The sequence below is a fragment of the Takifugu flavidus genome, chromosome 18 (genome assembly GCF_003711565.1).
Source record: "Takifugu flavidus isolate HTHZ2018 chromosome 18, ASM371156v2, whole genome shotgun sequence".
Classification (NCBI taxonomy): domain Eukaryota; kingdom Metazoa; phylum Chordata; class Actinopteri; order Tetraodontiformes; family Tetraodontidae; genus Takifugu; species Takifugu flavidus.
Window position 1 is genome coordinate 7,556,693 of NC_079537.1, and position 15,452 is coordinate 7,572,144.

The following is a 15,452-nucleotide window of genomic DNA, read 5'->3' on the forward strand; positions in this document are numbered from 1 at the left end:
AGTTCTGTCTTGCATTTGCACATGCTGCTGGGTGGACTGGACCTTCATCTCCCTCATTGATTGTCTGCTTTACCCACACGTCTGGCCTTTAATAAGCATCTCAATCATTAATTGGAGTCTCATTAGCGGGTGGTTAATACAGGGGGATCATAATAATGAGGGCACAGATAATAGAAACAGAGCGTCTGCTCCTACACAGACGGCAAGGCCTGAGTCCCAGACACCAGGAGGGGAGGCCCTGCATGCACGCGCCCGTGTGTGTGTGTGTGTGTGTGTGTTTTCATGTGTGAAAACTCAGTCAAACAGGTAGAAGCACATCAGTCACAGTAAACTTTCAAATATTGATGTTACACTTGCTTTGACAATGTCAGAAACAGTCTTAGCTCAGCTATTAGACATTATGTTGCAACAGTTACAACTCAGACATGGGGCGATAGTGGGGGAGGGGGTGGGGGGGGCTACCAGGGCCTGGAAGGAGAGCGGATCTGACGGAGGCTCCCAGACTTTCCTCCCTACTATATATGAAGCAGCGGCAACCACCAACAGACAAGGGTGCATTTAGAGACATGTCCCGATCCCAGACACAACAACTCTTTATTTAGTGAACCACACCCATCAACTGCCACTGTGGCCCAGCCTGGCTGCTGGGGCAAGAGGCAAAAGATCCCGTGAGAGGGAAGGAGGACTCAGCAGGGAGCAGGGAGAGGGACGGGGTGATGGAAAATGAGGGAAACCGCCTTGTTTACTTGCATCGGGTCGATTCTGACCCATCGGTTGGCACTCTCCCGTGCACGAACTCTAACGAGGAGGTTGTGATGCATCTGAGCAAATGCAAAGAGTGTCCACTTAAAAGCATGACACCTTAAAGACACACAGAGACACACACACACCACTTAACAACACTCTAGTCTGCAGTCGGCCATAAAAATGACAAAGCAAACCGACACCAACAGTCAGTGCTCACAAAAGCGAAGCGGCCTGTGTCTCTATAAAACCTTCCTCTTTATGATGTAGCCCATCTCCTTTTCTTTGGAAGGTTTTAGTATCCGTATCAACCTGTTGTGTCCCGTTCCAGGGACGGGGACGGGGAGGGGACGGGGAGGGGACTCTGCGTGGCCAAACATGCAATAATGTTCCTAACAGGTGCCCTGTTTATTGCTTCCATCGTCACTCGGCTGTGTGAGGAGAGCTCCTGCTGCACACAGATTAAAGCGACACCATAAACCCGCTTTTCTCTTACATTGTGGTATAATTAGCTCCCGTAATTAAAGGTTGGGTTTAATTGAAATGTAACACAGGTGTATTTAGAAGTTCTGGAGAACTCCCAGTGTGTCGACAAACACCAACATGCTAGCTGATCGTCCACGACCTCCTCTGATAAATGTGTGACGCAGCGCTCACCTTGACGGCCTGATCGGCTTTGTCGGCCATCTTCCTCCTATCTTCCGCCCACTGAGCGTCGGCGTCCTGCAGCTGCTGGTCCGTCGCCTCTTTCAGGCGAACCGCCTCCTCCTTGGCGTTACCCAGAGACGACTGCAGCTCCACAATTAACTGCAAATGAGCATATATGGGATCTGACTTTCTGTTTGGGACGGATCCTTGTGTCCGTGTTACACCTACAGTGCCCAGGTTTGGCACAACAACAGGAAGTCCATCGCATCCACGCCGCTTGCGTCAGAAGTCTACTTGTATCAGATGGAGAACGGGGACGTTTGCGTTAACAATCACCTTGAAATGTTTCTTTTCCCAGACACTCGTGTCTTTTTTTTCCCCTGACATGAGACGTGAGGGAGAACAGAGCAAAGACAGAGAAAGGAAAAATAACTTCCTTTATAAAGAGCAGAGTGACTTTGTGTTGGTGAACTTGTGGTGCACGCCGAGATAAAAAGGAACTGCCGCCGCTTTGAAATCCTGCAGTCAAAATTAACATTCTGTTAAAGTCGCTGTCAGAGAAAGGCAGCGGAGAGATGAGACGAGAGCGCCAAAAGAGATGGAAAGGAAAGAAGAGAGGAGGGGAGAGACATAGGTGGCGGCGGCGGCGGCGGGGGTGCTGATAGCTCAGGGGTAGACAGATAATTGTTTACCATGCTCAAACTGTGGAGGACTGGCCCAGCTGGAATCTGCACGCTGTGTGGGAGTTAGAGTGGTGTGGGTCAACCACAGACGGAGCCAGATGAGAGGCCGATTAGGTTCGTTCTGTCAGTGGGAAAGCCACATGAAAGCTCGGAGTGGTACATTATTATGGGAACACCATTTCTGGGTATAATAATTATTTTTGCAATATGGAACTGTTGGTCTTCTGCCCCCGGGCAGCAACGGCACTCTAAACTAGTGAACTCAGCTGTCTGCCTTGTTATTCTCGTATATTTACACACCGCAGCACTCTTTTTTTTCCTGTCTGATAACTGGCCAGGCTTTTTTTTCTTTTTTTTTTTTTTGTTAAAGTCTGTAATTGGCCTGTTGAGACTTGTCTATTTTCCCAGCCTACTGGCATCTCTGTTTAAGGATAAATGTAGGGTTACCTCTCAATGAACCTGAGGTTAAAGGAAGGAATGAATAGGCCTCATGTTTATTCACCTGTTTGCAAATGTCGAAACGTGGCAGCGCTACAAAGTAGGTTGAAAAAATATCCTCCGAACTTCCTCTACAAATTTGAGGAATCGTCCTCCGGTTTGATCCCACGTGTGAGCTCGGGCTGCTTTTTTAATCAGTTATTTGACAGACAGGTGGTTCCACCTGCCTTCGCCCATGCACGGAGTCATGAAGGCTCATTCGATAAACCCCATGAACGGTGGCGGACTGCACTTTCAAAATACTCGTCCCAGTCTGAAGAATAGAGCAAAAACAAATATACAACTCCTACTTGGCTTCCACGTGACAAAGAGGTCACATGTTAACGGCGTGCTGAAGTGAACGCTCGCTTCTGTGTGGAAATAAATGAGGCGCATTTGCATAAGACCTGTGACCTCCTCCTTCTGAGAGCGCCATGTTTCTCATGCACCTCACGTGTCAAATTCTCTCTGCCGCCTACCTTCGTCCAGGGATGATTCAACGATCTCCCATCAGTGCCAAGGCTACCCCTCACTGAAGGTGGTGGTGGTGGGGGGGGGTCACAGGTCACTCAGGAGGAGGGCACGTACACATGACTGGTGAAAAGGCACTAATGAGAAGGCCCGCATCTCTGTGGATGTCTGTGCGTGAATGACAAAGGGCCTGATGAATGCATGTAAACACATACGCAGGTTTGGAGGGTCTTCGGGTCCCTCAGGAAAATATATGACCCGGCGTAGCTTTAATTGGGCTATTAGCTATGCGGTTGGGCTCAAGAGCGCTGCCCTGTGTCAGACACCGAGGGGTTAACAGCCGGGGCGAGCCTTTGAGGTTCCGAGGCCTCTTGTTTACATTTGACTGAGTTGCCTCGAGGGGGTTTCCACCTTTACCTTTCAAAACAAAGCCGCCGAAGCCCACGACAAATAACCCGCATTAATCACGCGCATTTAAGTGTTTGCACAAGAAACGCCGCACGCACGGCGCAGCCAGGGCGCTGAATTCTGGGAGCCTTATCTTTAATAGCAGGGAGAGTTGTGTTTTGTTGAACTTGTGCCAGCTTTGTGTCCCCAAAACAGGGGATTAATCACTTGTTGCCTCGTCTGCCGCGGCGTGCCACGCCGGCATGGCTGAACTCTGGCACGGCGTCGGGTTACTTTTGAAGTCGGGCATTGTGTAACCTAATAGGCTACCGTTTTCTTGCAACATCTGCTTGTCAACCTCTCTTTCAACTCTATGTCTTTGCCAGCCAATTCACACACACACACACACACATGGGGGGGGGGGACTAAAGAGCAGAAGGAAGAAAGAAAAACAAGAAAGCCACCCCCTCCCCATTAGAATCTCCTCTTTGGCCAACAAAGTTTAATTACAGCTACGTTATAGCAATAATTTACTCCACATAAACACCAAGAAAACAATTTCTTTATTAAGTGGTTTAAGCTCAGTTTTACTGACGATGGCCAAAGAGACTCTGTACATTTGGCTTAAATCAGTTCCTCGTCCCAGCTGCTGGAACCTCCAACAAAAACCAGTACCAGGCTGGTTTGGTGTGTGCAGGTGTGGTGAATTTACAAGCAAAGTAGAGTTCCCTCAAAAAGTCTGTCTGAAGGTTAAGACTTGGTTTTGATGTTCGGGATGGAAATGGGTTTGGGTTAAAGTTGGGGTTATTATGTTTAGAGGGAAGGGAACGTATTATGTATATGATGGTGCTCACAAAGATAGAGGAATAAGGATGTGCGTGTGTGTGTGTGTATGCTGGATATTCCCCAATACTTCAATTTGTTCAGCAGGAAAAAGGCAGAATATAAAATGGGATCTAAAATGGTGGGGGTGAAAAAAAAAAAGATTACCTGGGTAGACTTGGTGAGCTTTTGACCGTACTCCTCCTCCATCTGCATCAGCCTGGAGTTGCTCTGCAACAGGAGGACAGAGGAGGTGTGTGAGGAAGAGATACTGACAGACGGATAGAGACACAAAGAGCGGGAGCTGAGAAATCGAATCCCCTGTTAGGAAGTGCACATGTCATCCTCGCAGCCTGCCCGCACTCTCTCACACAGGCACACACACTGGCGCTGACCTCCGCCTTTTGGCAGCGTGTCCTCGTGGTGCGGGCCTGGGGCTCTTTGGCACCGCGCCACTTCCAACAATCACGCATGCCAGCAGGTAGCGATGGGCGATCGCGCACCACGGGCACGACTCCCACCTTGATCCCATGCCAACACTTAACAAGAAGGAGGGGGGAGATTTAGAATGTTGCTGCCAATTAGTTACAGGCAGAAACAAGGAGATGATTGGTGGAAGCCTGCAGACACAACAGGGCAGCAAGAGAAGGAGAATGAATGGGGACTGTTGGGGATTTAGCAAGTGGCGCTGGTCTCTTTGTTTTCAGGTGTTGCACCATGGGAAGTTTGCCAGCTGGGAGTATCGAATACAAGCTCGGCCGCCCAGCGAGACGCCGCTGTCTGAGTGAAGGTTCTCAGTCGCCCAGTTTGAAGAACTCTTCGGCGTCTAAACCAAGAGGCGTCTTTAGTTGTGAGGAACTCACAAATAAGCACAGTTGACCCATTTTAAAGCTGAAGAGAAGAAGACAATGAAAGAATGACTACTAGAGTGAGTTCATGAATTAGGATTCCATCAGGGATCTCAGTGGCTCCTAATTTACTCCAGGACTTTGGGCGCAGAGCTGTGTTGGGTCTAAATATGCCTGCAATTGTTCATCTGACAGGTTTGGGGTTTTTTTGCTGAAAAACAGAAAACAGAAAAAAGGGGAAAAACACTGTTTGTTATGAGTCTCAATATCTGCCCGGGAACTTAGCCTGAGCTCGGCATTCTCACGGTTTTCCAGGCGGAATTTGGTGTAAAGAAAACAGTTCAGGCACACGTTGCAGCCACACAGTGGGTTGTTGCGACAAAAGACTCCAGCACAAAATCTTATCCCTACTTTAAAAATAAAGACACACACACACACACACACACACACACACACACTAAACAGTGTCAGTGAAGCCGCCCTCGTGCAGCCATCAACACCTGAGCTGCTGAGAACTCTACACCCTGTCCAAACACTTCCCGACAAACACCGCCGTCCCACTCTGAGTGGACACACCTGTCACCACGGAAACACCAAAGCCATCACCAAGGATACCGGCCTGTCTTCCTGTGCCAGGACTTTGTGAGTGGCAGCCCACTCATCCCTGGGGGGCTTACAGCAGCTGATGAGAGAGAGTTGGACAAAGAAGGATTGGGAAGAAAGAAATAAGTGTGTGTGTGAGAGTGAGAGAGAGACACAGAGAGAGAGAGTGTGGAGTGTAAATAGAGTCATAGCGACTGCAGTAGTTAGTTGTTAGGAAAATCTACAGGATTTAGCACATAAAAATGAGGCGATAACTGTTACCAAGTTAAACTGAGGATAATAAATAAGTGCAAGCACAACGACCAACCCACAACTCAACACACGCACTAGATTCACCCAGTAGCTGTGGGACAAGTTACAGTTGAACTACTCCACAAAGGTTACACACAAGGTGAGTTGGAAATTTGTAAGCTGGAAAACTGACAAGAGCAAAAGAATTAGCGGTTCCTCCAACTGATGTGGTGACGAATGAAGATGATCGCAGGCTGGCGCACAATATTGTGCACATTTAATTGGGATAAATTAAACATTAAACATTCTTTTCAGGCTGACGTTTACAATGAAAACTGAATGTACGCATTTACAAAACCTGACTAAACACATACAGCTAAATCTGCAATGAGAACACACCAAAAACAATTCAAAATTAAGATCCCAGGATTTTCTCACATGGATCTTCGCGCATAATAAATGGCGCTATTCCGCTAATAGCCCAATTTGTGAGAACCGAAAGCTAAAACTGGTGGTAAAGTTTGGGAGCTGAAGCCCCGTGTGACTCAGAATTAACGTCAGGCATTACACTGTGTGAACTAGAAACGTGCCTTCAGGATACAGGGATTGATTCTGGGTCAGAGCCATGCACCCCTCTGCACCGGTCGATTGCCTTTTAATCTATTTAATCTCATTTTGACTAGATTTTATAATCAGTGTTGAATAGAGGAGGATTCTGCATGTATTTTACATTTCTGACACTGGTAAACAGCAACAAATATGAGGCAGTTACCTTGAAGTCGAAGCGCCAGAAGTGAAACTGATCACATCAAAGTTGTACATTGCATCACCTTTACAAATGACTGGAAGGTAACGAGGCGTGCGCGACTCTGTGTTATATATGACAGTGGCTTCACAAGCGAGTGTATCATAGGAAACATATGGCCCCATTGACAGCCAACCAGGCTCAGATGTTTCATGAAAACATAAAGCGCTTGCTACTAGCCTATTCCTTTTACCCTCAACAGCTCAGGGGAGTTTACCAGGAAGCTTTATCCAACATCTCAGATTCATCCATCCATCACCAAGACATGCAAGAAAGATGGCTGGAAACAGGTGAAGGTATTGATAATGCATGCAGGTAAAAAAATCACTGTAAAGGACTCCTATGAAAGGGAAAAACATCGCTCAATTAAAAGCCCAGATATGGGTTTAGATGTCTATGTGAGTGTGTGTGTGTGTGTGTAAACACTTTCAAAGAGAATACCTGCGTCCTGCCAAAGGCATTTGGTGCTGAAGGTACACCGAGGCTCTATCAGCCTCTTCAATCGCCTCTTAATCCGAGCGGCGTTGAGTGCGTTTGCTTTGAAGTGTGCGCACGTTTTGTGGATTCGTCAGGATACGCGCGTGTGTGTGTGCGTTTGCGTGTGCACAGACTGAAGAGAGTGGAAGTGGATCTGAAGGCAAAGCATGCAGTGGTTACCAGGCCTAATTAATAATCTGCAGTGGGAACCAGGCCAAACACACATGAAGATCCACAGCAGTTTAAAAGGGGAGAGATGGGAGCAGCAGATCTCTTCGCTCTCATTCACTCTCACTTTTAGGGCAGATAGAGGGCACCGCCCCCCCACCACCACTAGGTGTCCGATCTCTAGACTCAGTTTACTCCTCAGCATCTACACCGTCACCTACTAGTGTTGGTGTAATAGCATAGCATGCTGTGTTATAGCTCTTAGGCATGCACAAGCCTCCACAGCTAGCTTTTAGCATCCCAAAACTGATTTAGCTACACCCTCACGACCGTAAACGGTGCACTTTAGAGCATCATTCTAGTGTGTATAGACATCTGGTGGGTAGACAACGATCAACTACGAGGAGTTAAGGCACAAAACAGCAAATGTTAATGTCAGTCCAGAGCTGTTTATAAAGGCTATGCTGGGCCGCTGAATTTAAAAAGTTCTCCACAGGGTAATTCAGCCCACACGAGTCAGATAATGTGTGTTTGCATTCACATCGAGTGTGTGACTCTGTGTTTTCAGAGAAATGTTCAGAGCAGGCAGAGTCTACAATCCGGAGCAGGATATTGCCTCCATATGGCATATTTTTCCCCCCCTCTTGATATGTTTCAAATCATCTCGCATTGCTAAAGGGCAATTATGGTTTTCATCATCGTCCTAAAGCTGAACTCTGACAGAGAATATAAAACTACTGACGCAAGGGTGATTTCACCCCGCACGCTCGGAGCCCGAAAGGTCGCCGTTCCGATGACCCACTGACGCGATGAGGTCAGCTGGGTGGGGGAGAGAAGGCCGCGCGGGCCGACCAAAGGTGCTGCGCGAGGCGCCGCAGGGAGGACTTTCTTCCTCGCCGCTCCTCTCCCAGAAAACTCCAAAGGAGCGCTCGCTCCATCCCTCCGCCGAGCCCTGGTTTTCAGCGGCGTTTGGGAGCATTCAGCGATTCTCTGCTGGCGACGCGCGCCTGGTACCCGCTCCGGTTCAGTCTGCCAGCGAGGGAGATGTTATTTGCTTGTTTGTCAGTAATCATGGGTGTCGTGCTGCGCTCGCCTGTGTGTGCTGAGACACAGACTTGCTGCTGTAATGACAAGAGGCTTTATTTTAATTTCACAGTTTGCCATCACTGCCTGTCAGTAGCGATTCTCCTAATCCCCCCATGCTCACTGTCACTGACGCACATGCGCACGCACGCAGAGTGCAGAAATAACACATCACAGGCCGGCAGATAAACACTTATATACACAGATGTGTGTGTGTGTGTGTGTGAAGTGATTACACAATCGGCAGCCGGCTCTTGGTATCAAAGGCCGTTTACAGCCGTCCGTGTGCATGAGAATAACATCTAATCCAAAAGAGGAAGAAAAGTGTAGGCGTGAAGGACAGAAAATCCTAAAATATGGAGCCACGCGGAGAGAAAAAGAGCAACAAGCAAACAAGTAAGCTGCTAATTTCTGACTGATGCTGTTGCTGGTCAATGAACTCTGGAAGAACTTTCTTCTCAGGCAGAGCCCACTCTGCTTCTATTTATGCCCCGGACCCTTGGTGGATCAATAACTCTGCCTGACCTTCAGATGTAGGATGCCACCGAGCCGATTTAAGGAACTTAACCCCCCCACTAAAAAAAAAAAAACAGAGCCCAGTATCGCGGTGTCCCACTTAAAACTCCACTTCAAACTGAAATGTAATCTACAGCGTGCAACAAGATGGGAGCTGCCTGACGCCATGTTTTAATGCGATTGGGAAAGTGTGTCGTTTCCCTCCCTCCTCTTGGATGACTTCAAAAAAAAAAAAAAGTGAGCGAAGAAGCCGTGTGATGTTTTTTTTTGGGACGGCGCAGCCTTTACTTTGACTCTTTCATCTGCTGGGTGACTCACTCGCTTTCGGTCTCTCTCTCTCTCTGCCGCCGGGCCCGATGGTGCACTGAGGAAACCGGGAGCTCAGATAGACCCGAGCATGCGTGCACCCGTGCAAACACACACGTTCGTGTGCAAACACAACTTCCGACGGCGTTTGCGCGGCACAAAAAAAAAAAAAAAATCCATTCTTCCGAGGTGGAAGGCATGTGAACGCACCGCTCCCCTGGATCTAACCTCTGCTCTGCATTCCCCATCATTTGTCTCCCCAGGAAGCACGAGGTGAATGCGGGCCCTCTTTGATCAGCCCCCAGCATGTGCCCCCCCCCCACCACCCTCTCCTCTAATCCATGACCGGCTGAATAATGTGATTTGGTGTATCTCCAAATGGCAGCGAACCAACCTAATAAGTCAGCGGTGACGGGGGGCAAGAGGGAAGAATAAGACGCGACTACGACAACAACAATGACAACAACCTCGTACCACCATCTTCTGGCTGAAAGGGAGAACGCTACAGCTGGGGAAAACGTTAAGAGCAAGAGGTGCGACGGCTGCTCAGCGGCCCCTCAACAGCCTGGCGTGTTCAGCATTTTAGCTCCGTTTTGAGAGGTTGCTGCTCCCAGCTGAGAGGAAGCACTCGGACGTACTTTTGAACACGTGACCCCGGCGGGGTTTTGGGCAAAGTTCTGTTATAAAACAGGTGTTCTCGCACCGCTTTCCCCTCATCTGTGTGTGACTCCGCACTCCCAGTTCATGTCGCACCAGTCAGGCGGGGGCATCATAGCTGGAGGCTTCGCTGGTGTTTTGGCACAGGGAGCCGCGATTGGCCACTGCATGCCAAACATATGCTTTCCCATTGGCTGGTGTTTGCCTCCAGGTGGTTTTGTCACAGCCGGTTAGTTTTTGATGAAATGTCATATCCCTTTGATCTGAAGCGAAGGCACACCCTCAGCCACAGACACCGATGACTCTGCCTGTGCGTATGCACTTTGGGCACAGCCTGGCCCAACATGTGTTCATTTATATTAAAACGACTGACGGCACAGACTGATGAACTTCCCACAACCCACCACCATGGATGGGCTTCAGCTCTCACCTGACAAGACACAGGTTGCAGGGGTTTGCACCCGAGTACCGGGATGCTAATGGTGAACTGATACTCGCAGGTTTCAAGTTGAGGGCATCTTTTAATTGGATTTTGCCGCGACGCGACAAGTGGAACTGGGAAGTAGGGCTGGCCGAGGCCTTGAGCTTTTTCCAGGGTTATGTGTGGGGCGTGGTCGGACAACATTCCCCTGCTGGGTTGACCAATTTCATTTGGTCTGGATTGAGTGCTACAGCAGTAAATCTGACCCCATAAATGCCAGGATGTGAGGATTCCCAATAGAACATCAATCAGTCGCAGAGCAGTGCAGCTCAGGATGGTAAATCTTGGAACTGTGCTGCCTAAACTGAGCCGGATTGTTACTGTGCAGCATACAGACCAACTGCATTAACGGACCTGACAGAGCCCTGAGGATGGACTTTTTGGGTCAGCTCTGCTGCACTGCCTGCATTTATAAGGCCAGGTCTTCCAAGGTGTCTTCCAATGGTCCAAAAGTTATTCATTTTATAATAAACGGAAAATAACTCTTCCACTGAGCAGCTGGAATATGAGCGCTGCTTGTGGCCGTACAGATGGGGTGTGTTGTGTATGGAAAGACTGTTCTCACAGGTTCTCAAAGCCCATTTTGACTTTGAATCTATAGAAACCTATAATGTGCTGCTGCATGCCATGAGGTGAATGCAGGACCGGAGGGGAATGTGGGACAGAAGGAGAGCGAGAGAGAGAGAGAGAGAGAGATGGATGGATGGATGGGCGGCAGAGGCCTCGCAGAGAATGAAAAAGTTAGATAAGGAGGTGGTGCTGCTGCTGAGAGCAAAGGCTCACTGTAGTCCAGAGATGAGGCGTCTTTATCTGCCACAGAGGCAGCTTCACAGGACCCTCAGTGGAGGACAGAGATTGGGAAGTCTGGGGTAGTGTGGGCCACAAACAGAAAAGAGATAAAACTTCAAACCCAGCTGGACTAAAGAAGCTCCCTACACCTTCCGCGCAGCCTGCCTCAATCACCTTTCTGCCTCTTTCCTCTCTTTCTGATACAACTCAATATCTTAATGTCTTGATCTTATCTCCTCTGATGTTCTGCTTCTCATTATTTCATTCACTTTTGACTGCCTCCTCCAAAAACATTCCCCCATCCCTCCGTCTCTCCCTTAAATGCACGTGTCTTTGATGGGAATCCATTCATGGATTTAATGGATTTCTCTGGCCTTTTTCTTCAGGATCTGGGAGATGAAAAAAAGAAGAAGCAAAAAGCAAAAAGCTGGCCTTCTCCGGCTCCGCTTCCAAGAGTTCGACGGACTGCAGAGGACAGCGATTTCTCTCTGCATCAAAAGAATGAGAATTTTTCAGCTTACAAAACAGGACGAATGAGTCAATATGGATCTGAGAGCTGGCTGACTTCAATCCCATGTGGAAAAAAAAAAAAAGACAGGGCACAACATAGTGGAACTTCGCCTGACCTCCTCCGAAGTCAAACTTGGAGACAGATTAGAAAGTAGAAAAAGGGACAAAAATAACAACCTCGACTTTGGTGATTCTTGTTTGTGAAGTCAGAAAAGGCTGAAATCATTCATCCTAAAAAAGTGGAAGTAGCACGTTGCTAACAGTGTTCTCCGATCAATTTCCAGCCTCGCGGCTTTGAATTCACTCCAGATTCCTTGAAGACTGTGAAGGCATTTTTCCTCTATTTGTTCCTTCAAAAGAGACAAAAAGAGGACGGGTACATGAAAATTGGGGACGGACTGCATTAACCTAATGTACAACACAGATGAAGAGGAACCCATTACAAAAATACTCTTTTGCCCCCCCCATATCTCTCCTCCTTTGGTACCCCTGCTTGTGTGCCATATGGAGGCAGAATGGCTGCCCGGACGCTCCGGAGGTCCCGGCATTCCGGTGCTAATGCTGCGCAGCTGGTGAATGAGGGTGCCTAATGAAAAATGCCCCCTTTGATGGGACCATTCGAAGGATTAAGTTCTGATCGACACAACCTTGGGTCAGCTTCCTGCTAGACCAGCACAAGATTATGAGTGGCTTTCCCAGCAGAGGGTCCAGTTTCTGTAGTAGCGTGGGGAGCAAATATGAGACAGAGAGAGGAAAAGAGAGAGAGACAGAATGTCAGAAGTTCTAATTGAAGCACTTCCTGGCTAAGCAGGATAGGGGAAGTGAAGCCGGTTGATGACTCTCCTGAAATTCACCTTGAACTCCAGTACATCCCATAATGGGAGGCCAATGTAAACACACTGTAGAAGTTATTCACTTTAAAGAACCTTGTATGGAAGGAGGAAGTAGAGGAATATTGAGCGACGTCTTAAACACACATTCCAAACCACAACCCCTTCTCACCATCAATGCTGATGAAGAATGGAAAGCATTTACCCTGGGAGACGTGACAGGAGCACGGGCGGGAGCAGCGAATGAGTGAGAAGATAAAAACACATCCACAAGAGGTGTCTGGGGAACAATTCAGCTAAAACAAAGGCATGAAACACCTTCTCACAGCCACAGGGTGAAAACTGTCTCTGTGCGCTTCAAAGCTCAACAAAACCAAGACTTTTCTGTTAATTAAGCAATGGAAATGCCACTTTAGCTGGTTTACCACACATGCTATGGAGAGGATTCTATTTAAAAACCTCTTTTCCCCACCTTCTCCTGCACAGCAGCTTTTTGCTGCTGGTGGCTCCTCTCGAGGTCGCGGCGGCTGCTCTCCATGTCAGAACGGAGGCGGTTCAGGCTCTCCTCTTTGTCCCGTTGAGCCCTCCGTCTATCCTCCTCTCGATGAAGTGACACCTCAGCCAGTTGGCGTTTATGCAGCGCGCGGACGCTCAGGAGTTCCTCCCTGCTGTCGGCCAACTCGGCCTCCAAAGTTGAAATCCTCTGGATGGAGAAAAATGATGAGGGTGAGTGATATTTATCTGTTCTGTGAACTCTTCAGCCTGAATCTTACCCAGATGTGCAGCCACTGTGCCCTTTTAATGAACAGAAAAGAAGAAAAAAAAACATATATGATGTTTATGATACAGGTTGCCATGGCTACACATACACTCTGTGGGTAGACTCAGTCAGTACAGCAGAAAAAGTGTGTGTATCAGTCCCATGTCATTATCTAATTGTCAACATGAATCAAATCCTTTCCTAAAATTGTAGCTGCTTTAGGTTGCTCTGCAGTTGCATCTATTTCTCCGTTATTGCACATCCTCACAACACTTTTCTGGTTTACTTTATTATTTCATTCAGAGAGCAGGCGCCCACCCACCCTCTCCCGAAAAGCCCGGGCATCCCAGGACAAGCCCACGTTAAGGCAATCAGACAGAAAGTGTCTGAAGCCTTTTTAGTGGGAGCTGGGGAAAATCAAAGAGACTTCAAAGGAGTGTCACAAAAACAGGCAGATGTTGCAGCTCTGCGTTATACCCCATCCACACACACACACACACACACACACACACTCACTCACTTATCCACACACTGACACGCTGGAGCTGTCACATATGGAACGGGATGCATCGCAATCACAGACAATACCAAAAGAAATAAAGAAACACGGCATTTTCCGTCTAACATTATCAGTCTCTGCCTCACTTCCAGGGGCGAGCCGCTATTAGATCTGAGCCCCGAAGAGTCTTTAATGTATAATTCTCTCTTTAACAACTTGGAAGATTTGTCTTCCCCCCCCCCCCCCCCCCAAAAAAAATCTTTTAATAAGTTAGAGTATAATCTTGCAGAACAGATGCACTGGCGGTGACACTGCGGAAACTTCAGAGGCCAAAAGGACGCGTTTCCCGCGGAGGTTTGCGAGGCAGCGCCACCTCAGCGGGGCACCGGTTCACCGGTTTGGAACCTACGGGGTCAGACGGCGCTGGCTAAGAGGACACGAGACAGGCAGGAGAAGAGAGGAGGGAGCAGGGAGGGATGGCGGCTCGGTTAACAGTCAGCACGCGTTCAGTCGCTGAGCAACAATTTTGTTCAGCAACTGACAGCATGAACGGTGGGTGACCCCCCCCCCCCCCACACACACACACACACACTTCATTTTTATTTCATTTAAGCTTCAGTGTATCTATTATTTTACCGCACTGATTAAAATGTGACACAAGATCCCTCCCCGACATGATGGCAACTTGATAGCTGCAGTATCCCACGCCGACATTGCTCTAGGTCACATGAGCCGACCCCCCCCCCCCACCCACCTGTGCTGAAGTCTGGAGAGGACTCACTTATTTACAGTTTGATACCTGTGTGGAGCTCAGTTCATGTACGGCTTCAACAAACAACATACAGGGGAAATTAGCAAGCTTCTAAAGTGCTTGCAGGCAGCAGATCTTTTTCTGAGGTTCTCACTCACTGTTTTCCCCAGCTTCCAGTATTTATGCTAAGCGCGTTTAACTGAACCGCTGCCTCCGGCTCCACAGTTAACGCATACAAATGCATCGCAGCAGCTTCTCATCCAAGTCTTTGCAAGAGAGTTTAAAAAAAAAGTGCTGTGGAACACTGCTGAATGATTCTGGGCTTTTTTGTTCATATAATGTGACAGTAGAACGGTGGGAACGATACAATTGCTTTGTCTAATCAGTTCGATTCAGCCCAGATGCCAAGTTTCGATGACGATTTCAAAGCTGATAAGCGACCTGCACAAATGGGGCTGATTGAGATCAGACCTTACTGACAACGGCGTTAGCATCTTGGGGTTAGCAGAGTTGTGGCGAGGGTTTCTTTGCCGTTTTATCCGCGTGAGATAGCGGCCGTGATGCGCACACTAAACGGAATCCTGTTGGAATGCTAAACGCACCGGGGCGTCTACACTGACTGATGACTTCAAGTGTGATCAATCGCTGGGGAAGAAATAGCACGGCTGAGTTCCGAGATAAGATGTGATGAGAGGAGTTGGCGGAGTGGCTAAAAGAGCGTCTGACAATGACACCGGAGCGGTGGAACACTCATCTACTGCTGCAAATCACTGATTAGTCAGACCAGATCCCGCATCTCAGGGAGCAATAATTGCCTCCCCCTCGTCGCCATCATCCTTTCAGCTTTGACTTCTCCCTCTTCACGTGACTCTTCCTCATCACGCAGATGGGATTGAAACGCTTTGA

General features: G+C 48.3%; 1 protein-coding gene across 12 annotated transcripts in view; it reads right to left on the bottom strand.

The window, feature by feature from the left end:
* Positions 1 to 15,452, bottom strand: part of cep112 (centrosomal protein 112) — a 65,382-nt gene that overhangs the window by 16,250 nt on the left and 33,680 nt on the right. For 10 of the 12 annotated variants that reach the window (XM_057014736.1, XM_057014732.1, XM_057014740.1 and 7 more), the window contains 3 exons: positions 13,009 to 13,239; positions 4,401 to 4,463; positions 1,402 to 1,551 (listed from right to left, as the gene is read on the bottom strand). In XM_057014736.1, the coding sequence (XP_056870716.1) occupies positions 1,402 to 1,551; positions 4,401 to 4,463; positions 13,009 to 13,239 (444 nt within the window). Of the gene's footprint in view, positions 1 to 1,401; positions 1,552 to 4,400; positions 4,464 to 5,656; positions 5,763 to 13,008; positions 13,240 to 15,452 lie in introns of those variants that run through there. The other 2 variants (XR_008947079.1, XM_057014742.1) reach the window with 2 other exon arrangements.